This window comes from Papaver somniferum, chromosome 10, assembly GCF_003573695.1.
Source record: "Papaver somniferum cultivar HN1 chromosome 10, ASM357369v1, whole genome shotgun sequence".
Classification (NCBI taxonomy): Eukaryota; Viridiplantae; Streptophyta; class Magnoliopsida; order Ranunculales; family Papaveraceae; genus Papaver; species Papaver somniferum.
In genome coordinates, this window is record NC_039367.1 from 16928604 (window position 1) to 16954769 (window position 26166).

Below are 26166 nucleotides of genomic sequence, written 5' to 3' on the forward strand. Positions count from 1 at the left end.
TAGTAAAAGAAGTCATGTTTTTCATAATTTTTATGAACTCGATCATGTGCACCGGAGATGCTCTAAGATCAGGTCATGAAATAATCCAATTAAACCAAACAAGTTATGAACAAAGAGATAACAGACATTTTCCGGTAAGGAGAGAGAAGGATCAACAGAATAATGGCAACAGTGACCACTAAAAAAAATGTAAAAAACTAACAAAGCAAAAAACTAAGAAATCTAACATTTCGTGGAATTGGATCAGCACCTAAACAGTGACTTAGAAGCGCTGATGCATTGTTGGCATAGAGTTCCCAGCGATCAGTCATTTGCTAAGGAATAACCGGAAAGTCATGAAAAAGAAAAGAGATACGGAAAAACCAATCTGGTTGATTCATATACCAAGGGGATTCAGTTCATTACAAATGAATTTCTTATAGGCTAATGGTTAGGTAACTTGTACCACACACTGATTCATGCACTTTACACACAAAAAGAGGTATCAGGTAAATGGACCACCATCTCCTCTACGTGCTCAATTTACACCATCTCAGCTGTCCTTGACTCACATTTATCTATTATCCTCAGTTTTACATTTTTAGTTCAATGTAAACTCAGGTCAGTACCATACCTCGTTTAAGAGTGAGTTAATAGAACTCCGTAACCTTGTTTCAGGATGTCTGCAATAATTCCTTGATATCATAACCTTGAAGCTGGAATCACATAAACGAAAATTAGAGACCCTTTAGGCTCCATTGGTTTTAACCATCAAAATAAGATAATACACCGTACCTACTAAACCATAATACAGTCCCTAATACAAATTGAGGACCACATGGATCAGAAATGACATTATACCGGTTACAAAGTGCTTTTCTAGTTTTGAAGGTGCGAGTTCGAAATCTTAAAAAGTATGATTCGTAGAAGAGTAGTTGCTATTCTATACAGTCATGTGATTAAAAATTAGCCTTGAAGAATAGAATTTGTATAAGGACTCAAAGTGAGAGATCAAGACAGCTTACTAGACATCAAACAAATTAAAGAAAATTAAGAATAGAAACTGATTGCCTTACCACAAGAAAGGTGAGAACCAAGATAACACCGGAATTCCAGATTGCATGTATTGTGATGGGTGTTAAAAGATTGCGTGTTTGAGCATATGAGAAACCCAACGCGGTCCCTGTTACAAAGAAGAAGTTAAACACAGAGGTTAACCCCCAAATACTAAAAAACACCTTATCAATAACATTTGCACCACCTAAAACAAAGAGCTGGGGAAACTCTCCAGGAGCAAGATGAGCAAGAGCAAACGCTGCAGCTGTTAAAAGGATTGAAACTGGTGTCGGAAACCTGCAGGAAGTTAGGGACAATTGAGTCAGAAAAGGAAAGAAATGAACAAGGCTTAGATAAAAGTGCATGTTTGTTTTATAGGTAAGTCCGAAATATCAGAGGGCGGACCCTGAGACTCAACTACCACGTTACTACATCAGAGAAATAGAAAAAAGAAGAAGAAAAGTGGCATCGTTCTGTAGCTGAAAGATCAAAATTATAAGCATCTCAAGTTTATAGCTTTCACAAATCATATCAACCAGTAAAAGAATCATGCCAAAATAAGCCTGAATAAATAATGGTCTTGCTGGTGAAGTACAGTTGCAACATGCCCTCCACATTTGGTATGAAAATGCACACCCATGAAAGAGTATGCACTATGCACTACATTCTTCCCCACAAACGCTTTTTTCACAAAATTCATAGGCTAGTTTTCTTGGAGAACAGTTTTCCAATTTCTCCAATCTTAACTTTATTCCATCATGTTTCAATTAAAATTTCTCTTTCTAAACATTTCTAGTTTCCATGTAAGTTATAAATGACATGATAACCCAAGTGATCAAGCATGATAGTAATTTCATACTTAGAATTTTTAATTTTGAACCTCCATTCTGTAGGTGATATTGTTTCTCAGAAAGGAAAATGTGCAGGCTAAATTGAAGTTGTAGGTCAGCAGTGAAAGAATTTTAATTGTCGAGAATGAAAATTTACCACTTAGTAAGGGACACCATCAGAAACCCTCGGAACACGGTCTCCTCAAGCACTGGCGCCAAAACCCCCGTGATGCCTACTAGACAAGCAGTACTGTCCACAAAAAATGTACATAACATGATTACCAACTCCATTAGTGACCATTATTACACAATTATATATTCTGTCTGCAATTCACACCAGGTTAATGTGCTTATAATTAAGGCAGTACCTAATACCTGAAGAACCAATCAACGGTTGTAAGCGAACAAGAGCATCTGTCTGAAGAAAGTTGTTAACAGATCATTAATATCAAGCTAGAAATAGGTTACATGTAAATTCAAGTAACCTCAACAACACAAAAAAGATTAAATTATGATAAAGGTCCATATCCCACATCTCTTTCTGGGTTGCCGCTGCTAAACAAGGCCATAGCAACACCTGTTAGTGCAATGGCACCGATGGCACCACCAATACCAATTCCTGCCCACAAGAGCCACCCCTTCTGTAGATTGAAGGGTTCCTTGAAATCTGAAACAATTTCATCCATCTCAAAGTATCAGCACATTATTTTTCTATTCCAAAAGAGGCGAGAAAAAAGGTAAGTTCTTCAAATGGCCGCCAAAATAGAGACAAGCCATGGGGAAAATATTATACAGTTGTTTCACGAGAAAAATAATTACGTTTCTGTTACTACGGTCCAAAGATTATACAGTTGTTTCCATGTAGTGTCATGTTGGCTCTATCTCTTCGAAGCTGTCTCAGTTAATCTAACTAGAACGTAGACCAGAAATTTCAAGAGTTTCGCCCTTGTGAATCAGTAAAGGTTATTTTAGCCAGTGATGGTGTTGTAATTTAGCTTGATATCTAAACTAATTAGGCAGCAGATCACAAGTTCTTAGACCAATCAGGCAATCAACCTTGTGGATATTTTTTAGTTGAACTTGATATTTTAACCTGTGATGAAGTTTGAAAGGCATACACGTACCGTAACTGAAGATGTCATCTGGAAGAGGTCGAAAAGTGTTTGTTAAAGCATACAAAACTCCAAGTACAACTGCAGTGGCGATGCTGTAGAGACGTGAGAGATAAAGATTTTACAAACATACTCAATTGCGAATAGGACTCAACATAACCGAGAGAAAAATCTAGTTAACTAATAACAATTAAGACTAGGACTCGACATTGCAGGAAACGACAAGAATGATGCTTACGATTGGTCCAGAAACAAGATTTCAGCCTTCTCATCCAAACTAAGCTCTACGATGTTCAAACCTAGATACGGTACTAGTGCTGCCTCTACCAGTCCTGTCAACACAAAACTGCCTGAGTAAACATTAGTTTCACAGAAGCTACATGCTTTGCCTTAATAATGAAACACAAGGATAATCAGATATAGATTGCTTTACAGAAAGGCACCTTAATCCGCATGCAACCATTGTAAGAAAAACTGTTTGCCATTTCCAAGGCACATCCCATCGTTTGAGAATTTTCCATTTCTCCTCAGTTTCCTGAATAAAACACATTTTAACTAAGAATTCTACAATTTATCAAAATACTAATAACCCATTTTGGAATGCCACATTATTTTTAGCAGCACGGCATCAACTTGACATTTCACCCATTTTGAAATCCTCCTAAAGTACCAAATGAGAAATTTAAATTTAGAGATTTAATAATCTCACCTTTCCTGGAGAATTCCTGTTAGATTCTTCTTTTCCGCTATAGTAGCAGATAGAACTAAGCCTTCTATCAGAAACTGCAGATGTCTTCCTAGTTGAAAACCCCAATGGTTTCCACTTCTCAACTGAAAAAGAAGGGGGGAGATTTGGGTGTCTTTTAAATTGATTGTTTAGTCTTGAAACTGGGAATTTGGGGTAACAAGAGAAATGGAGGAGTGATGATTGAGCAGGAGGTGATGTTATCACTGCAGAAAACATTTTTGAAAAAGAAAAGAAAACTCCAATTCCGCAGTCTGTTTGAGAGATGAAAGCGGATTAGAAAGAAAATAGGATAAAATAGTTTTGGGGGTACTCGTAGACTTAGAATCTTGAAGTTATATCGTTATTTGTTATGAACCCTTTATTCCTACGAGTGCTAAAGAAAACCTGGTTAAATTAGTGCCTAGAGTGATTAATTTGGATCTACGACTACAACACAAAAAAAAAGTATTTTAAAACGGTCCGCGAGTTATAACCCAAAAGTGTCACTATCCATATACAAAAACTCCAACAAAACAAATTGTTCACAAAAACCCCATTTAATATAATTGGTATATATTACCCTCTTAGTTTAAATCACCCCAACAAAAACAAAAATCAACCCCACTTTAATTCTTATTATATTGTCACCACCAACAAGCAACGCCACCTTCTACCACTGCCACCATCGCCGTCGCCACCGACCACCACCGCCACCGACCACCGCCACCACCACCACCACCTCCGACCAACGCCGCCACCTCCGACCACCACTGCCGTCGCCACCGCCTCCGACCACCACCGCCGCCGCTACCGACCACCACCGCCACCTCCGACCGCCGCCGCCGCCACCGACCGCCACCGCCACCTCCGACCACCACCACTACTGACCAAAATTTAGATGAAACCGATTTCGGTTTCATCATAAATCGGATGAAGCCGATTTTGGTTTTATCATAAAATAAGATGAAACCCTAATTGGTTTAATCAGAATTCAACTACAAGAAAAATTCAACAAGGATTTTACGTTGCAGTTGTCTTGGATACAACAACATCACAGCAACACAGATCCACGCTCTATGCTACAACACATATTATCAACTGCCAGCACCACCATTGTCGACCACCGCCGACCACCACCGAGTAAAACCAGCAACATCGCTAACACCCGCCCACGACCACCACCACCACTGACCAAAAATTAGATGAAACCAATTTTGGTTTCATCATAAATACGATGAAACCGATTATGGTTTCATCATAAATAAGATGAAACCATAATTGGTTTCATCAGAATTCATCAGTAGCTGCACGTCATTTAAGCTTCATTTCTTCTCTAGTTTACAACATCATCTCCTGTAACTCAGCTCTACATAAAAACAGCTATACTTTCATCCTCCGTCTATCCACAACAGCACCATCTGCTTCATTGACCATCTTCTTCTCATCCTTGTAGCCCTAGCCAAGACATCAACAACACAACAACACAGATCCATGCTCTATGCTACATCACAAATCAATATGTTACATATTTAGCTCATAAATCATCATAACTAAATCTTAAACATGAACATGACTTTGTTCCGTAGAATGGTGCAACATACTCATTCACCAACAAGAACAACCAACCTTCCACCATGTCTTTCAAAAATAAAAATGTTCCTTCTTTACGACCAAAGTCTAGCAATTAACGAGCTAATTGTAACTAAAGGAGACATAAACACAACTCTTTCTCCGTGGAACCACCCTCTCCTAGGTTCACATAATAAGATTATCTTTATATATTTTTCTTTATTTCGGGATTACTCTAAGTAAGTAACTAGCTATTTCCCATCACTCCATCGTGAGTGTAAATTGTGTACCCATGCCCATGGTGCTTAGCCTATTTGCTTTACTTCATACCAATTCATATGTTACTGACTATACACAAATGATTAAAACAAAAAAAACAAGTTATACGGATAAAATAGACACCGTACTTGCACTCCAAGCAGTCCTTCAATGAAATTTTAACTGGTTCCGTGTCCACTTGTTTGACAGAAGGTGCAATCACCACTTGGTTCTGTAAAAACAAAAACAAGAATTAGTCAAAAAAATCATTTGATATAACAACTAGAAATCAATAAAATTCTTATTGAAACTAAAGTCACCACCACCTGGGCTGTCTCCTGCTTCTTAGCAGTCGTAGTCCCATTTAGAGAGACTATGCAAGCTTGTGATGGTGCGATGTAATCATTGAGATCACTGATTTGTAAAGTTTGTGAGAATTTTGCCGAAATATCTGCAGAAATTGAAGAAATAAACACCAAGTTTCCATGAGAATAGATGTAAATTGACAATTACTGAATAAGAACCACCTCAAAATTATATGATAGGACATACCTAATTTATGTAAACCCACCACCGCCTTACCGTTTGAAAGGATGTGAAGGAGAAAACCAACGAGTGAACCAAAACTCCAGTCCTGTCGTTGCAAACGACTATGGAACTAATTATCTCCATCCGTAACGATTATGGAACTAGCAGAATTCAAATCTAACTCATTCTTCTGAATCCCTATCTCAACTGCATACAATAAACTTCCTTGCTCTACCATGATCACAACATCCATTTTTTGAATTTTCATACTTATACTCATTTCTATCAACAACTTAAAATGTCTATCTCATCTACATTAACATAACTCATCATCAGTTCACTCCATAACATCTCAAGCCATCACCTTCATCACATTTGTAGCTTCATAATCCCTGTAACTCATCATGACCTAAACTAATAATCAAAACTATCAACTGCAGTTTCAAGAACATCTATAATTCTATCAATTGATATACTACATCTCAGTAAAATATCTTTCTAGGTCAAAAACCCATTTACCAAACAGCAGCAGCAACTCAATCTTCTAATTTGTTAAGAAACATAACAATCTCTCCCACTATTTCAACTTAAAATCAGATCCTTCTTTTTAACTCATCAGAGATTCAAATTCATCAACATCCTTTTCTCAATCAGATCCTTCTTAATCAAAACCCTCTCCCTAAATTTTGCAGATAGATCAGTATAAAAAAAAAGAACCCTAGTTTCTTAATTTAGGGAAGAACATAAACCGTAATTCTCTACGAAATTAAAATTAAACTTCATACTACCATCTCTACTTCAAAATCAGAACAAACCCACTTTAATTCGAACAAACCGTTGAGATTAATAAAAAAGAATCAATCAAAACAGAAACCGTAAATTTGACCTTCGATATACATTTTCTGTGAAGTCTAATTTCGATAATCGATTCAACAACATCACTCTCAATCAAAACAAGATTAAAATACAGAGATACGAATTAAAATGAAGAATTAAAGAGGTTTTGATGCACTAACCCCTTTTTTAAAAACACGATCTGGATTTAACCCTCTTTCTCAACTATTACGGAGAAAACCAAGTTTTGAAGACGGAAATTGATGCTGGTGGTGACGTAGATGTTATTGCTTGTGGTGACGGAGGTGTTGCTGATGGTGTTCGTGGAGATCTATCGGTGCTGCTAGCGGTGATGGTGATGGTGGTGGGGAGAAGGAGATGGGAGAAAGAAGAAGAAGAAAAGCTAAAAGGGTATGCTTGGGTTTTTTTAAAGTAATAAAAACTAAATTTGCTTATTATAATTTGACCTGGGGTTTTTGTGCCACTTTTTAATGAAATTGTTTTAATTTATTAAAAACAATATGGCTGGATTTTTTGTACTACAAAGTTGGTCACCTAGGTGTTTTATCACTAGTTTTGTTTTCGAAATAAAAAAGATAACCCATTATCCAACTATTTTACTAAATGGCAAAATTGTCCTGATTAATTAGTGCTAATATGGGTAATTAAATGATATTTAATCAAGTTAACCCTTGAATCAAATACCATTAATTCATCATCAAAACCTGAATTGTTTTTGAATTTTTCTTAAGAAACTCAAAACAGAATCGGTTTATGTTAGTGCAGTTGTAAACCAATTCTGGCTTGAGTTTTCCAAATAACGTAGTAAACTCAGAATCGTTTTTTTTTAAATACCCACATGAACCGAATGTCACAATCGGTGTTTACTGATGTCCACATAATCCGATTGTACTTTACTTTCAGAAACAAAATATTCATTACATAGTTTAGGAAATTAGCGCATTACATATACATGATTCGGTATGGGAATTTTAGAATTTGACACATCAAATGTTCGTCAATGAACCTCCGAGCACGTTGGTACAACGTCGTATATTCTTTGTGGTGAATTCTCCATAGCCCATTGAAACGTTCCAGTTGAAACAGTGAATTCTTAAATGTTATTATGCGAACTTTTAACGATGACATAAGTATAAATATTATCGGATTACTCACTTTTTCCTTAAGAGGAGCTCGTGGATGATGTTGGTGCACCAAATTTATAACTTTAACATAATCTCGCATAGCGCTTTTTATGTATTGGAATCGAAATGCAAAGTCTCTCCGTTTGCGGTTATTGGGATTCCCGGTACGCCCGTAAAAGAACTCTTTAATTAACTCTCTTCCAAAACATTGAATAGATTTCCTTTGGACGTTCACGGAACGTATTGGCAAACGATTTAAAGAAATACAAATCTTCATACGGCTCCCATTCCATTTTCTAGGATCAGTGTGTGGTGTGGGAGTGGCTCAAAGAATGTTGCACTTATATAGATGAAGTCTCAACGACTATTTTTTTCGAATTCAATTCACACAATCGGATTTTAGAGATGTCCACATATACCGATCGCGTCCTTGCAAAATCATATAGAATATGCCTCTCAATAACGGGATTTTAATATTGCATATGTAGTCAGTATCTAGGAAAAAAAGGATACAGAAAAGGTGCCATTTTTCCTCGGAAGAATCGGATTACATGGAGTGCCCACATAGACCAATTAGGAAGGTTGTCAAATAAGCCTCTCAACAATTGGACTTTAATAATACACATGATTTCTGGCAAAAAAAGTTACAGAAAAATCGTCACTTTTCCTCTCAGAATCGGATTACATGGTATGACCACATAGACCGATTCTGAAAGTGAACCCCTGGAGAACTGTCTGAATCGGATTACATGTTGGTAAATGTAAACCGTTTATGACTTAAAAACTGCCAGAATCTTGCATTTTTTGCACACACATTATAGTTGGTTCTTTTGTCGCGTCTTGGACAAACACAAAATTTTTTCAAAAGAAACGAGATTCAGTCATTCATAAACTAGGAATATAACCAAACATAATTCGACAATAAGTCTAAGACATAAATTTTGTCTCCATAATTATCTATAGTTAAAGACATAAGTTTGAAACCGTTCATTCACGACCACGTCCACGACCACGTCCACCTTGTCCTATTTTAAGAGGTTGAGTGCTTCTCGATGCACCTTCAGAGTTCCTTTTTGTGCTGACGGTGACTCTCTTCCTTTTTTTATTTGTCTCCTCCTCCTCCTCCCCCACCGCTTCCCCAAACTTTGCACCCGCTTCTACATCTTCGATATTGTTCAATTCATCAATCAGCTTTTCATTGGCCTTAACATTTTTCCCTTCCCTGATTTCTAGATTTACTTGGGTTATCAAGTACCCGACTCGTCTTCTTTGTTTCCATTTCAAACAACAATCATTCAAAAAAAAATGCTAAAACCACTAACAAAACCGTATTTGAGTAACAATACGTACCATGCATTCGGGAGCTTTATCTTTGTCCTCTATCTGAGGCCTCTCATCTACTCGTATCACTCGAGTATGCGATGTACCACGACATGTAACCCGTAATTGTCTCATCATCTGTTTGAGATCGATCATCCATATTATATCCATTGTACCTTATGTCTTCCCAATATTCACATGATGGTAAAGGGTGGTGAACAATCTCAATATAATTATTTAATGATTTGGTTTTTTTCTCAATGATTTTAAACGTCTTGTGCTCCTTTGGGATTTTTTGTACGTATCTGCATTGTCTTGTGACTCTTGTTGGGTTGTACATTACATATCCTCTTGGGTGAAACAAAGACCCAAAATAATTTTGTTGCTCGGCGCACCTATCCATCTTTCCTTTTTCGACCAAATCCTTCTTGTAGGGGTCAAAAACAACATCTTTCACCGTCAAATTGTCCATCTTGCGTCTCAACTTCAGATAATCCAAATTTTGGGACTTCGACTTACTTTTGTAGATGTACATGTCTCCATAATGCCTGCGGTCCCATTTCTTGTTAAGAAAAGCCTTTTGAGCAAATATTGGGAAGTGCAAATATATCCATGCCTGCAGCAAAGCCATATTCCCTCGGATTTGGTTCCTTTGAGCCCTATAAGCCTTTCTCAACTCGTTCAACGAGTTTGCAAGGATGGCAGTGCCCAAAGAGTATTCGTGAATCTTGTCAAATGGTTGCAACAACTGAATAAAGTTGGCGTTCACACGGGCACTGGAAACGTTGGGGAATATAACAGCTCCCAGGACGTAAAGAACATACGCATTGGCCGTGGAGATAATACGTTCACGGGTCACCTCTTTTCCCTCAGCACGAAAATTCTTTGTTCCCATCAAGTTGTCCCTCAGCTTCGAGAGATGGATTATCCTCTACTTTGCCTTGCCTACTAGCATCTCTAACTTGGTTTTGTCCTCATCCCATTGGAACACATTCTTGGTGAACGCGTAAATCTTGTCCTAGTCAAGCTCTTGCACATAGTCTTCTTGCTTCACGACTTTACCTTTTATGATTAGCCCGGTAGCGAACTTCGCGTCGTTTGGAGTTATCATCATTTTGCCAACGGAAGATGCAAAGTATCCATTTCCCTATAGTATCTCTCGGAAAAGGCGGAACAAATAGCTTTGTCGTAACCAAGAACCAAACTTTCGACCGCATGCATCAACCCCGTAGAATAGACTAGATCGATTACTTCTTGAACTTCTCCAAAGGTTGATTCTATTGCTTCCAGTGGCCCACTCTTCATCATACTCACTGACGTTCCTGGATTCATAAGACGAACGACATCCTTTTGATCCTATAAAACAAAACAAACCCGATGGACAATAATCAAAACACTACGCGGACAATAAGTTTTATGTTATGTAGCATAAGGTTTGGGTAGTTACTATGGTATGGCATACGACTGCGACCCAACTGTCTTTGTACCCCCATAACATCTGTCCTCCATTACCGGATAACTCGTAAACGATATCCTTAGGGACGCGAGGAAACATTTTCAGCGGGTGGGGCATGTGGTCACCTTTCTTTTTCTTTAGAACATCTTTCTTCTTACCATATGTCTTACCTTGTTCTTGAGCGTCTCCTCCTTGTACTTGTTACTGAACCTATCCTCCTTGGACTTGTTCTTGCACTTCTCCTATCTCTTCATCAACTTCATTGTCAATTTCTTCTTCAGTACCTTCATTCTCACTTTCTTCACCTTCATTTTCACTTTCTTCTTCATCACCTTCCATGCCACCACTTTCTTCTTCATTGATTTCCTTGCCACCACTTTCTTCTTCATTAACTTCCTCATCACTTTCTTATTCGGAAACTTCTCTATCACCACCTCCTTTTTCAGTAGGTGTATCAGAATTAGATTCTTCTTGTGCTGGTTGCTCCGCTTGAGGTGGTGGGTCATTGATGTTGATTCCTTTGGCTTTACTCCCGGAGTCCCTTTGATGGGAAGCATTTAAATTTTGACCACCCTGTCGACGAGGTCCCAAACTATGAGGAGATGCAAAGTCATGTTTCTTCTTATATTTATTCTCGACTTGATTTTGTTGCTTATCCTTGTTTGGCCTGTAGAGTACAGAGATAAGCGACAAACAACAAAGGAATTATATAAGGTATACAATCTGTCTACTCGATACACATTTATAACCCGATTCCTAACATAACACACAACAATCGGATTGTATAAGTGCCCATGTAATCTGATTCTAACAAAAAAAAAATGAACAAAAAAGTTGGGCATTTTTTCTTACTGGAATCGGTTTACTCTACACACATGTAAAATCCGATTCCAACTTTACAACAACAATCGGTTTTTTATGAGTGCTCATGTAATACGATTATTGACTAAGCATATAAGAATCCAAAGGCTACACAATCGGTTTTTGTGGACACATATGTAATCCGATTCTAACGAAAAAAAGTTACACAAAAAACAGTTATCCCTGCAGTAACTAAATCGCGCTATGTGGACATTAACATAGTCTGATTCTGGTTCAAATTTCTCGGACCGGAAAGACATTCATCACAATCGGGGTATGTGGACATGAACATCAACCATTTCTAATTACAATCGGTTCACTCGTACATTAACATAATCCGATTCTGGTAAACCCAGAAAAAATTGATTTCAAAATTTCTAAACAATTGCTTGTTACTAAAACCTAGGTTAGAGGATTGGGTTGATCGAAAAGTACCTGATCGACCCGTTTTCTCCTCTTGTGTGATAAAAGATCATTCGTCTTGCTCAACCGTTTTCTTCGTTTTATTTCGAACTGCTTCAACAATTCCGGGATTATCCACACTAGAAATTTCCTGTTAGTAGAATGCTTCACTCTTGTTTGTTTCGGCGACATTTTATAGAAAAAATAAGCGATTAATCGTTTTTGGATCGTCGATAATCGACGATGAAAAAAGAGGGAGAAGATGAGGAGAGAATCGGTTTATAGAATTGAAATTGAAACTGATTTTAGTTTGAGGTTTTATTATTAAGAGTTAATAAGGGTAAATTTGTAGTATGTGAAAAAACGGGGGTCTAACAACCACACCCAATATTTCGCTTAGCAATCTGTATGGACAAACTCCAATATACTTTTAAGAGAATCAACTAGACAGTCAGACACAATCTTATAAAAAGTATATCAAGAGTTATATCTCAATTTCTCGGTTCAATACTTACTCAGGCAAATAGAAATCTGCTAGTCTAATTGAATACAAGAAAAATCACTTGAACGGTACCAAAGACCAATGTTCGAGTATCAATCAATTTCAATCAACAACCAAAGGTTGGATTTACCAATTTATAGATTTAACGCAAAACCTGTGATATTTCACTTATATAACAAAATATAATGCGAAAAATAAATAACACAGACACTAGAAGTTTTGTTAACCAGGAAACCGAAAATGCGGGAAAATCCCGGGACCCAGTCCAGATTGAACACACACTGCATTATGCCGCTACAGACACTAGCCTACTACAAACTAACTTCGGTCTGGACTGTAGTTGAACCCCAATCAATCTCACACTGATCCAAGATACAGTTGCGCTCCTTACTTCTCTGATCCTAGCAGGATACTACGAACTTGATTCCCTTAGATGATCTCACCCACAACTAATAGTTGCTACGACCCAAAGTCGAAGACTTTAATAAACAAATCTCAATCACACATAAAAGTCTACAGTAATAGATAAATCTATCTCCCACAGAAATACCTACGAGCTTTGTTCTGTCTTTTGATAAATCAAGGTGAACAGGAACCAATCGATAACCTGGACTTATATTCCCCAAGAACAGCCTAGAATTATCAATCACCTCACAATAATCTAAATCGTATGATGGCGAAACTAGATATTGTGGAATCACAAACGATGAGACGAAGATGTTTGTGACTACTTTTCTATCTTGCCTATCGGAGAAATTAATCTCGAGCCAATCTTACAATTATACTCAATACGATAGAAGCAGCAAGATCAGATCACGCAACTACAGAGAAAATAGCTGGGTCTGGCTTCACAATCCCAATGAAGTCTTCAAGTCGTTAACCTACAGGGTCTCGAGAAGAAACCTAAGGTTAAAGGAGAATCGACTCTAGCTTATACAACTAGTATCACACAGGAGGTGTGGGTATTAGGTTTCCCAGTTACTAGAGTTCTCCTTTATATATTCTTCAAATCAGGGTTTGCAATCAATGCTACCTTGGTAACAAAGCATTCAATATTCACCGTTAGATGAAAACCTGATTAGATTCAAGCTAATATCTTTCAACCGTTAGATCGAACTTAGCTTGTTATACATAAATCAAATGCGTGTTCATTTAGGTTTGTGTAACCGTACCTAAACGTGTACACCTAGTTGGTTCAACAGTAGTTAACCAAATGGTTAGCCATATGAGCACTTTCATATCAACCATACTCATCTTCACCATAACTAGTTCAAATGACTCAAAAGAACTAGTTAGAGAGTTGTTAAATTGCTTATAGAAGTATACAAGATACAATTGAAGAAAAATTGGTTTTGATTCACTCGAATCGATTCATGAACATTATAGACATGGTTTGGAAATTGCATTCCTTAATATATAAATGTTTTAGTTCATGAGCAAACCAATTTTGGAAAGTAACACACTTAAATATGCGTACGGGTATGCGTACTTAAGTAACTGGATTTGAGTTTGTTTTTGGTTTTCAAACTTAGCAGAAATTCACGGACATGAACTTTTCGCTAGTATGCGTACATGTATGCATACTTTGGTAACCGGATTGAGTTGGTTTTGATTTCCAAACTCACCCAGTCTCCATCAACCATTTAGTACACACATAAGTATGCCTACATTTGGTTACCGGTTTTGGACTTATATACTAATGTGCGAAGACACTATATGCTTATATCCAAAGATGGTTACATATTCTAAACTCTCATTTCAATCATTGAAACATTCTTAGAGAACGTTATATAGTTGTTGTTCACAAAATATTTTTCGTCAAAGCGATTTTCAAGTGATTGAAACTAATATGAATTTCGTCACTAGTAAAGATGAACTTAGCCAAAGCGAAAGTTTACCAACACATATATCGAGAAATAGATAGGCGAGATAAACTCGGCTCGAAATAGCAAATGTGTATAATCGAAGTCTATATAGCAATACGACTTTTGTCTCGAGATAGGAGATAAAGTAGATATACTTTTGAGTGATAGATAAGTTCAAGTCTCCACATACCTTTTAGTCGATGAAGTTCCACCAGTTCCTTGAGTAGTTCTTCGTCTTTGTATGATGAACGCCGTGGAGTCTAGAGCTCAACTACACTTTTTATCCTATTCCGAGACTTAGCTATAAGTAGACTAGAAATCAAGACTTATAGTTTTGGAAAATAAACTTGGCAAACAAGATTGAGATAGCAACGCTTGAGAGTTCGACCGAGCAGTGCTCTAACAATCTCCCCTGTTATTAATTTTAGTGACAAAACTATCAATACATATGGACTACAAAATAAATAAACTTTGCAACTTCTCTTCCACATGCATGATCTCCTTGGTTCTTCAACATTACTCGAAATCTTCGTCACTTCCAAGTACTCCAATGATTCCAAAGGGTGTAAGTTCAGCAACACCGTCGTTGAAAATCCGTATCCATAACAATGAGAAAACAAAGGCTCTCAATCATTGTTATACAATGTCATAGTATTATTACACAACATAAAAGTTCAATTGTATCACAACTTCGACAACAATACTATGGTGATATGTATCACTCCCCCTTAGTCAATACTCCATCTCACATGGAAACCACTCCCCCTTACATAATGATCTGAAAACCATATGTATTTGTGGTGTGAACTACACATTAATTCTCCCCCTTTTCATCAATAAAATTGGCAAAGGTACGAAAACTAGTGGGATCAATGAAATTTTCATAGAGACATTTCACGACCAAAAGAAAGCACATATCAACTTTTTAGATGCAATCATATATCCGAAGCTAAATGCATTCATCAAGGAGTTTGTAATGATACAAGATAACTCCTATAATATTCCACAGCCGCACTCCCCACAAAGATTTGGCAATTAAGCTCAAGTTCAATTAAGAACTCTTCCCCATATAATGTCATTCCCGAAAGAACAACAAGAGCGACCTTACTTTCACAAGAAAAATAAGGATTTCTTTGGAAGCTTACACTAAGAAACCTGACAGAAAATCAACCTATTGAAGCAAATGAAGAATTGAAGTAAACACTTACTGGAGTTCCAAATTCAATCGCCCAAAAGATCGAGATAAGCACGGGGGCAAGAGTTTTAGGAATAACTAATGAACCAAAATAACACCAATAGACTGCCGTAAGTGTTGAAATGTAGAAGTGTCTAGTGGTTTGGTAAGAATATCAGCAATTGTTGTTCGGAAGGCACAAATTTTATATTTATGATACCATTTTCATAGAGATTTCGAATAAAATGGTACCTTATATCGACGTGCTTTGTTCTTGAGTGCTCAACGGGATTCTCAGTGATTCGAATCGCGCTAGAGTTATCACAAAAGATCTTCATTATTCCAGTATCAATTCCATAATCAGCCAACATTTGTTTCATCCAGAGAAGTTGAGTACAACATGAGCCGACAACAATATATTCTGCTTTACATGTGGACAGGGATTGTGAATTTTTCTTCTTGCTATACCAAGCCACAAGATTTAGTCCTACGTAGTAGAAACCTCGTGATGTACTTTTTCTGTCTTCTACGCATCCTGCCCAATCAACATCTGAATAAGCAGAAAGGTCAGTGTTAGTATCAAACGTGTAAGATAGACCATACCCGACCATGTGATTCACATATCGTATGATACTTTTTGCAGCTGCAAGATGAGATTCCTTTGGGTTAGCCTGAAATCTAGCACAACATCCAACACTAAACGCAATATCAGGACTAGTAGCAGTAAGATATAAAAGGCTACCAAAAATAAATCGATACATTTTTTGATCCACATTTACTTCTTTCTCATCTCTGTGTAGTTTACCAATGGTGGGCATAGGTGTCAGTTTTGGAGTTGACTTATCCAAAACGAATCTTGAAACAAGATCCTTAGCATATTTTTCTTGAGATAAGTAAATTCCATCCTTATGTTGCTGAATTTGTGATCCTAAGAAGAACTTTAATTCACCAACATTGATCATTTCAAATTCTTTGCCAAGAGAGACTTGGAAATCTTTTGCAAGTTTCTCAGAAGTTGATCCATAAATGATATCATCTACATAGACTTGAGAAATGACAACATATTTCCCACTCCATTTGGTAAACAAGGTTTTATCAGCTCCACCTCTCGAAAAACCTTTCCTAAGAAAAAAAGTAGTAAATTTTTCGAACCAGGATCTAGGTGCTTGTTTTAACCCATATAATGCCTTTTTAAGCTTAAGAACATCATCTGGGAAATCAGGGTTTAAGGTTGAGTGACATAGACCTCTTCCTTTAAATTTCCGTTTAGGACTGCAGATTTTATGTCCATTTGAAACAGCTTAACCTTAAGGAAACAAGCATGAGCTAATAACAACTGAATGGACTCAAGGCATGCCACAGGAGCAAAGGTTTCATCAAAGTCGATACCTTTAATATGTGAATATCCTTGAGAGACAAGTCTGGATTTATTTCTGACAATTGTGCCAAATTCATCAGACTTATTCTTAAATATCCATTTAGTACCAACAATATTGATATTGGAGGGACAGGGTACTAATTCCCATATGTCTTGTCTTTGAAGTTGACTTAACTTTTCATGCATTGCATTCACCCAAAAGGGATCGCTAAGAGATTCATCAATGTTTCTCGGTTCTATTTGTGAAAGATAACAACCAAATTGCAAATATTTTGAAGTTGTCCTCTTGTCTTGGCAGTAGAATCTCTACCTCCAATAATACTGTTGGGATCATGATTCCTTTGAACCCAGAGGTGTCGAGAAGGGACACACTCTTGTTCGACAGGAGTAACCTGGTCAGTGCTCTTCTCCTCGTCACTAGAAATATCAGGATCAATAACAGTTGGGATGATTCAGCTGATTCTGGGATTTCTTTGACTTTCTCAATCGTCTCAGTTGGAGGCAATTCAGCAGCAGGATTACCATGATGAAGATCACTAATATCATCGATAATAACATTAGCGGACTCCATCATAACTTGGGTTCTGAGATTAAACACTCAAAAACCACGACTATCAGAGGCATAGCCAAGAAAGATACCTTCATCACTTTTAGTATCAAATTTCCCTCTCTGTTCTCGATCTTTTAGAATGTAGCACTTACTTCCGAACACTCTGAGATAGTGCAAGTTGGATTTTCTACCGTACCACAACTCATAGGGGGTGTTTAGGGTTTTAGACCGTAGGTAGACACAGTTGATCAAATAACATGCTGTAAACACAGCTTCTCCCCATAACCTTAACGGTAAGTTTTTGTTATGGAGCATTACCCTGGCCATTTCCTGAATGTTCCTGTTTTTTCTTTCTGCAACTTCATTGGCTTGAGGAGCAATGGGTGGTGAGTATTGTTGGATAATCCCCAGTTCGTCACAAAATTCAAACACCTTAGTGTCCTTGAATTCAGTTCCACGGTCGCTTCTAATTTCTTTAGTTTGCGACGTTGTTCGTTCTGGATTCTCTTAACAATAATATTGAATTCATCAAGGGTTTCGTTCTTATGAGATAAAGATGCAACCCAAGTGAATCTGTTGTAATCATCTACCATAACTAAAGCATACTTCTTACCAGCAACCGTGGATTGTTGAATAGGTCCGAAGAGGTCCATATGAATTAAATCAAGTGGAGCTTTAGTGAGAATATCTCGAGATGATTTATGGTGAACTTTCGTTTGTTTACCCTTTTGACAGGCACCACATACACCATCAATCTTTGCATTGATTTTGGGAACGCCTCTAACAAGTTCTTTGTTAATTATTTTAGTTAGAAGGCGATAATTGATGTGACCAAAACGCTCATGCCAAAGATGTGTAGATTCCACCTTAGTCAAATTGTAAAAATTACTGAACAAAGTATTGTTTTTACCACGAGTGCCCTGAAAAATTACTTTCCCAGTTTTGTCTACAATGTCACATCCATTCACATTGAAGACAACTCTATGGCCTTTGTCACAGATTTGACTAATAGAAAGAAGATTTGTAGTCATACCTTTTACGTATATTACATCATGGATTTCAGGTACGCCAGGAAGTTTGATCGTCCCCTTCTTGCTTATGTAGCAGCAACTCCCATCTCCAAATGTCACCGGACCTCCTTCATAGTCGTTTGAAGAAACAAACCACGTGAGATCACCTGTCATATATCGGCTACATCCACTATCAAGTAACCATTGAAAGGGTGATGTTGATTTTAAAGCAAAGGCTCCCATACTAACACTACTATCCTGTTTAGGATTTCTTGTTAGTTTTGTACATCCTTTTAGAGAAGAAAACCGTTGTTCAGCTTTCTTATGAAGATTACTTGCAACTTTTAGCCTTTTCCGAAAGGACATACAAGTATGTTGAAAGTGATTGTAAGAGTCACAAAACATACATGGACCAACATCTTTAATATCGTAAGAGTAGTTCTGAGTACTATCAGGTTTCACAAAGCCTAGACCTTGTTTATCATCTGACTTATGACCATTCTTCAGAGAAGAATAAACAGAGTTATTCAAATCCGTTGAAGGAATTTTGACAGACTTCAAATCCTTATATAATGCAATTTCCGCAACAAGATCAGAGTTGATCCGGATTTTTTCATCCAACTTCTTCTGGAGAAGAACTAGTTTTTCAGAACTTTCTCTACAATCAGAACTTATCCCTGGTGAACCCTTTATAGAGACTTTACTGTCCATAGAGTCAGATCGCTACAAACACAGACTTATAAGGTCTTAAACGTGTTTGCCTGCTCTGATACCAATTGAAAAAGTTATAGGTGCATTATTTTCACTAGTTTGGTACTCAAATGCTTTACTATATTGGTATCTTTTGTATCATTATGCTTTGATTTTGTTTGTTTTGAGTTTCTTGGGTGTTTGAGGCTATCTTAACCAAAAGGAAGTGTAAATCGTTCAAATCTGGGATTTCTTAACACCATCTTGAAGAAAATGAAAAGACGAAGAGAACGACGAAAGAATGAGGTCATTCTGACTTCACATGAGAAAGTTACGCGTGATTGAAGCGAGGCGAAGTTGGCGAAAGTGAGACAGCAGAGAATTGTTAAAGGTAGGCGCGCCTTCTACTAAGGGCAGCCACGGAGTATGAAAACTGACAGTTGAACGGATTTGTTAAAGGCACCAGCATTTTCTATCAGGGCAGCCGTCATCTTTCTCAATTCAAACCACGTACAGATAATCACCAGTGCTGTTGAACTGGTGATGAAGTTAATGGCTTCCGGAGATCGACAGAGTAGTAGCTGCTGCTGTTGCTTTCACCGTAGAAGAAGAATGTTGTGCTGGAAGTGATGGTGAGGGTGTTGCTGTCATTAAAACCAGTTGAGAAGAATTGGCATGATGACTGAGATAGAGTTTGGTTTGCTGCTGGAGAGAAGATGGAAAGGAATGATGACGTTGCGATGCTGTGGTGCTTTGAACTCGATAAACAAAATAGAGTGATGGAGGATTGGAAGCGCTCGGTGATTCAGGGATGAAGCTGTGGTCGCTGCTGGCAGAATGACAAGGAAAAAATGGTGAAGTTTGTGGCTCGAACTGGTTACTACCATTGATTTCCGATGATCGAAGGCAGTTTGGAGCTATGGAGAATATTTAGTGCAGATAATAATTCGAGAATATGGAGGAGTTTGTTGTGGTCTACGGAATAGGGAATGGTGGTTGTTGATGTTCATGAGACGAGATGGAGCTGAACTGATGGACGTGACTATGGTAGTTGGTGCTGGTGTTTAAAATGGAGTTGGCAGAGAAGCTCGAGAATGAAAGTCAGGGAAATTGATTTCTCACGGAGGGCCTGGTATCCGTGAATATTTTATGCTGTGAAGAAATTCAGATGAAAAGAAAACTCACGGAGGTACTGGTATCCGTGGATGGCTGTGGCCAGAAACGAAAATCCAGGGACTTTCAAAACTCACGGAGTAATGTGTGGTCGTGATTCTGACGGAGGGAACATAAAAATCCAGGGGAAATTATTTCTCACAGAGGGGTGTTTGTCCGCCGGATTTGGAGGTGTTCACAGGGTGATAGTGTTTTGGGCTGGCTTTGCCAGTTTAGCCGCAAGCCCACTTGGCTGTCTAGCCATTCTCTTTATGGGCAGTTTGATTCATGAGCCGTTTGGTGCCTTTTGGCTAGAGTTTGGCAACCTGTCTTACACGTGATTCAGAGCACAGGCGTATCAATAGTTGGAACCCTATTAAAGAGAGATTTTGAGGATTATCTTATATCATCCGTTTTTACACAAAGGGGAAAGAGGAGAGCTTTGGAGTTGGAGATTTTCTATAACGTAGGGTTTGATTTATTTTTTTCTTTATTATTTTACATGGGTTTTGAGAAATTCATAAGTAACTAAACCTTTCTTATTGGTTGGAGATGTAGTCCTAAGTTGGAAAACATGTTATTCAATTGAAGTATTCATTCTTATTCATTCATAATTTGTTAGTATCGTTTATGTTCTACCGTTTATAACTCCATGTTTGATTGATTGCTAGTTTGTTTAAGTTGCAAATTAAATGAGCATGCATTCATATCTATTGCTAAACTAGGGTTTGAGATCCGGAATTGTCGAAAAATCCTTGTTAGAAATAGCATAATATAGTTGTTAACGACGGGATGTTGTCATGCAATTATATGTAGAAGCGTAACCTAGGTTAAATCCGTGTTGCTCTTGCGCTGGATTGCTTAGAATAACCTCAACTCATAAATTTTAGTGCTTTCATTGGGTTAAACTTGAGTGGCTCTTGCGCCAAGTTATTTAGTGAAAAGGATTCAAAGAGTGGCTCTTGCGCCTTTGATGATAATAGGAGTTTTGCCGGAGTAAGTCTGCGACGCTCTAGGGTTATTGATATCGATAGAAAATGAATGTTGAGATTGATTCAGATGATAACATGTTGGAAGATGAAAACTCTAAACAGTACTTTTTATCTCTGATATTCGTATTATTTTATTTGCTTTATTCTTATTTAGTTATAATCACAAACAACACCCCCCAGTTTCTATAAGTAATCAAAACAGTTTGACAACCCATATCTCCCTGCGAAACGAATCTGTTCTTATAACTACACTCTTATTTATAATTGTGAAATAAAAGCACTTAAATTATTTTTTTCATCGGCTGACAACCGGCCAAATTTTGGCACCGCTGCCGGGGAGGCATAGCGGATTGTTAATTTTGTTATTGATTTCTTATTTTAGTTTTTAATTTTGTTTTTTTGAGAATCTTGTTTCAGGTACTTAATCTCTGGCATCCAAACGTTGGGATTACCAAAGGTGCGGAATTTCAACTCACAAAGGAACAATACTACTAGAGCCTCAAAATTCACAACAAGAAGAGATGGTTGGCGGAACGAACAACCAAAACACTGGTAACCAGGGAAATCAAGGGAACCAGGGAAATGATGGCACTCCACCACCTCCCCCTCCCAAGAGGATACTCAAAGATCTGACATCCCCATCGTTTGATAAAAAAAAGCTGTGTGTCAACTTGGAAGATTCAATTGAGCTCAAATCTCAGTTGATTCATTGGTTACCGAAGTTCAAAGGGCTTCCAGAAGGCGATCCAAATCGTCATTACTACTGTTTCAACATAGGTTGACAAGTTTGAAGCCAACTGGAACTGATCAAGGAAGAGCTTTACTGACAGCTTTTCCGTTCTCTTTGATTGATTCTGCAGAAGAATGGTTTTATGGTCTTCCACCTGGAAGTATCACAACATGGAATGAGATGCAGACATCATTTTTATAAAAGTACTTTCCCTCCTCTAAGGCAACAACTATTCGTAAAGCAATTAGTGGGATTGAACAAATTACTGGTGAGACTCTTTACGACTACTGGGAATGGTATAAGAAGTTGTTAGTGAGCTGCCCACATCATCAAATATCTGAGAAACTCATAGTGCAGTATTTTTATGATGGTTTGCTCCAATCCGAGAGAAATCTTATTGATGCAACTAGTGGTGGTGCTTTGACAAACAAAACCATTGACGAAGCGACAGAATTAATCGAGAATATGGCTGCAAACACGCAGCAATTCAACACAAGAGGTGTGTCAATGAGTCGAAAGGTTAATGAGGTTACTTCTTCACCTCACTTAGAACATAGGATTGGTAATATGGAGAACATGATACAACAAATGACCTCAGTAATTATTCCTTCTTATGAGGAAGAAGCTGAATAAGTCAATGCAGTATTACAGAATCAGCAAAGGCAACAGTATGATCCTTTTTCCAATACTTATAATCCAGGATAAAGAGATAATCCCAATTTCAGCTATGTGAATACGCAAGCAGCAGCTCCAAGGACGATTTTTAATCTCCCTAGTGGTTTCCAACAACAACCACAACCAGCACAGAATTCAGAATCATCAGAGATGCTTGCTATGATGAAGAATCTAACCATAATGGTGCAAAAGAATCAACAAACAATTGATGGTGTAATCAAGGAGTTGCATACACAAATGAGCACCATGGCAGGTAGATTGAACCTTTTGGAAACACAGAATAGCGGGAAACTCCCTTCTCAACCTATTAATCCTAGAGAAACTGTTAATGCCGTGACATTGAGAATTGGTACACGAGCTGTGCAACCAGAAGATGCTGAGAAAATAAAAGACCCCAAGGGTCCGGTTTTGGAGAAAGAAATTACTGACTCTTCCCAAACCGATGAGGTACCTAAAACAAACTCTAAGCCTCTTGTTTCAACTTATGTTCCTGCTTTACCGTTTCCTGGTAGGTTTGCTAACAAAAAGGTGGAACAAGACAAGGAAGACAAGGAGATTTTAGATGTACTCAAAAAGATTCATGTGAATATCCCGCTGATAGATGCAATTAGGCAAGTTCCTAAGTACGCAAGAGTTTTGAAAGACCTGTGCACCAAGAAAAAATGATTAACCGGTAATGAGGTGATGAGTGTAGGGGAAAACGTTTTTGCTATCCTCCAAAAGAAACTTCCACCTAAATGCAAAGATCCTGGTAGTTTCGGTATACCTGCTGTGATTGGTAATAAAAGGTTTGGAAAAGATATGCTTGATTTAGGAGCATCAATTAATGTTATGCCTGCATCTATTTATGAATCTTTGAATTTGGGTCATTTGAAAGAAACTCGTATTGTTCTTGAACTAGCTGACCGTTCTAATGTTTACCCTAGAGGTATTATTGAAGATGTGCTTGTCCAGGTGAATCAACTAGTATTTCCAGCTGATTTCTGTGTATTGGAAATGGATAGCGGGTCTGATGCATCTATACCGCTACTATTGGGGAGGCTTTTCATGAAAACATCCAAAACCGTTATTGATGTTGACAAAGGAACGCTCACTATGGAATTTGATGATAAAAAGATTCGCTTCAATATTTTTGGAGAAATGCAGTATCCTAGCGACGTTCATTCGGATGTTCATGCTAATGTCGTAGACGTATGCTAAGGAGTAGTTAAAGAGCCTACAGTCGGGCTGACGACGTTAAACCAAGCGCTAATGGGTTTTGTATCTTCATCCATTTTATTTTCAGTTTTTATTATTTTCATATCATATTTGCATCCCCATGTTTAATTTCGTAGAGTTCGGAATCTATTTTGAAGAATCCCTTTTCGTCAGAAAAAATTTAGACTGCACGTAGTTCAGTCCAGAGACCATATAATTGTCAGACCGTTTTTCGAAACGTTGTGCCCTTTTGGAACTTTGTAGAAAAGACGTAGGCGAACAACTTTTGTGAAATGGTGTTTTTCCAAATTCCTTACCAATTTGTACAGTTTTCGTGTTTTATCTGCCGCTATGTCAGAATTCAGAATTTTCAGTTTTGCACATTGAGGACAATGTGAAGTTTAAGTGTGGGGGAGTATTTTGCATATAGAGTTTTTAGATTTTTGCTAGGTTTTTCAAATTTTGTATTTATTTGCATACAACCTCCAACTTTTAGAGATTTTAGAGTCACTAGCATACTTCTAGGTATGTTTACATAGAGATTCTGACCGACATAACTGAACTTGGAAATGTTAAGGAACTACGTTGGATTTCTTGCTTGTTAGAGTGTTAAATAATGGATTTAATCGTGCCAGTGATGCAAATGAGGAGCAGAGAGAAATGCATTATTAGATTTGTTGATCAATCATTAGTGGAGACTACCTATTTTCATATCAACAGAGGTACCAGACCAAAATTTTTTGTTGTTGACTAAAAGAGCTTTCTTTTGAGTGTGTGTCACTGTACGTTAATTCCGGGTAGAATGGTGAGCTACCCAACCTCCCACCAATAAAAGAACTATTTTGATCTCTTGAGTGCTAATTTTTTCAATCATGAGGGTGACGTCTATATACGAAAACCACCTTCTTGTAGTTTGATTTGCAGTTAGCACCATTCTCTCTCTCGCCAACAACAGGTCCATAGAAACACATCATCATCAACAACAAGCGAAGCGACATCAAAATCTACAAGGAAAGTGGAAGCGTTTGAGGTTTACAAGCAACAGTACATGGAAGAACAAATTTCATATCCAAGTAAAGCAACATATAATGGGCAGATTTTTATATACATATTAAAGACTTATTTACAAGAGCGAAGAAAATCAAAAGATGAGAATTATATTGAAGTTTATGATATGAAGACAATACAAGTTATGAAGAATCAAGAGGTAAAGTACTTATCCCATGGCCACAAATATTTCATTGTTTATTTTATATTCAGTTTATAGTTATTTCTCTTGTCATTCAAAAAAAAAAAAGAAAAAAAAGGACAAGACAAGAGAAATTCTTTGTATTATTTTGGTTTGTATTTCGTTTTTTATTCATTTAATAAAGCCACGGGGAAGAAGAAAAATCTATGAAGTTTCAAGCAACAAGGAATTGAAGAGAAAGAGTTACAAATTGTCGAAGTTCTACGAAGTTCAAGAGCTTATCATCAACAGTTGAAGACCGAAGACGAATACTAAGGAGATGAAGAAGACGAACTGAAGACTACGTTTATATTGGATGCTGTGAGAGTGGTGCTTTCGTCACTGCCAATCAGATGTGAAGGTGGTAAGTACTCCCATCCTTGCTATAGTGGTTGATTTCCTTTCTTAGAGATCACTAGAAGAAAAAAAAAGAGTCTTTTATTTCCCACAATCTTGTGGGGTCTCCAGAAATAATTCGGAAGGTTTCCTTCCCACCATTCAACGTGTGTAGGATTCTCTCTTCATTACTACCTGCACACATGTGAGACCCATAAAAAAACTGTCTTATTGAGTGCAATTATCATAAAATCCTTTTAAGTGATGCATAAGTCGAGGCGAAATGCTTATTGATCGCTATCAAACATGCGTTATCTCATTATGGTGTGGTTATTTCTCACTCAACATTTAGGAATGAGAATATGTTCTTTGGTATTTCTAACTTCTTATTACTAGCGTGCAGAAACTCTATGTCCTCATAGCTCTTTGGATGCTTGGGAAGCTGGAACGCTTTGAAGTTGGAGTAGGTTTTGTGGGTATACCTCTGGTAAGCCCTCACGATACTATAACTCGTCCACTAGGGACACCTAGGGGTTTAAAGGCTTGTTGCATATGCTAAATGCAACCGTGTCCTAGGCGATAAGGAGTTGTTGTACCTTATTTTATTTTT

At 37.6% G+C, this 26166-nt stretch overlaps 1 protein-coding gene across 1 annotated transcript; it reads right to left on the reverse strand.

Annotated features, from left to right (window-relative positions):
• Positions 1-352: 352 nt before the first annotated feature.
• On the reverse strand, positions 353-4046 carry LOC113317336. The gene is made up of 10 exons (XM_026565464.1): positions 3687-4046; positions 3421-3512; positions 3216-3323; positions 2990-3072; positions 2399-2532; positions 2234-2283; positions 2023-2115; positions 1241-1332; positions 1056-1162; positions 353-695 (listed from the first exon to the last, which is right to left on the reverse strand). The coding sequence occupies exons 1-10, from the start codon at positions 3939-3941 to the stop codon at positions 654-656; spliced, it is 1056 nt and encodes a 351-aa protein (XP_026421249.1). The 5' UTR covers positions 3942-4046; the 3' UTR covers positions 353-653.
• Positions 4047-26166: the final 22120 nt, after the last annotated feature.

Bases quoted from the DNA above. Each gene is read 5' to 3' on its own strand.
- LOC113317336 (XM_026565464.1), bottom strand. From the start codon at position 3,941: ATGTTTTCTGCAGTGATAACATCACCTCCTGCTCAATCATCACTCCTC. The intron at 2,533-2,989 runs GTACGTGTATGC...AAATTGTTTCAG, and splicing joins AGATGACATCTTCAGTTACG to ATTTCAAGGAACCCTTCAAT. The intron at 1,333-2,022 runs GTAAATTTTCAT...AACTTCCTGCAG, and splicing joins ATGGTGTCCCTTACTAAGTG to GTTTCCGACACCAGTTTCAA.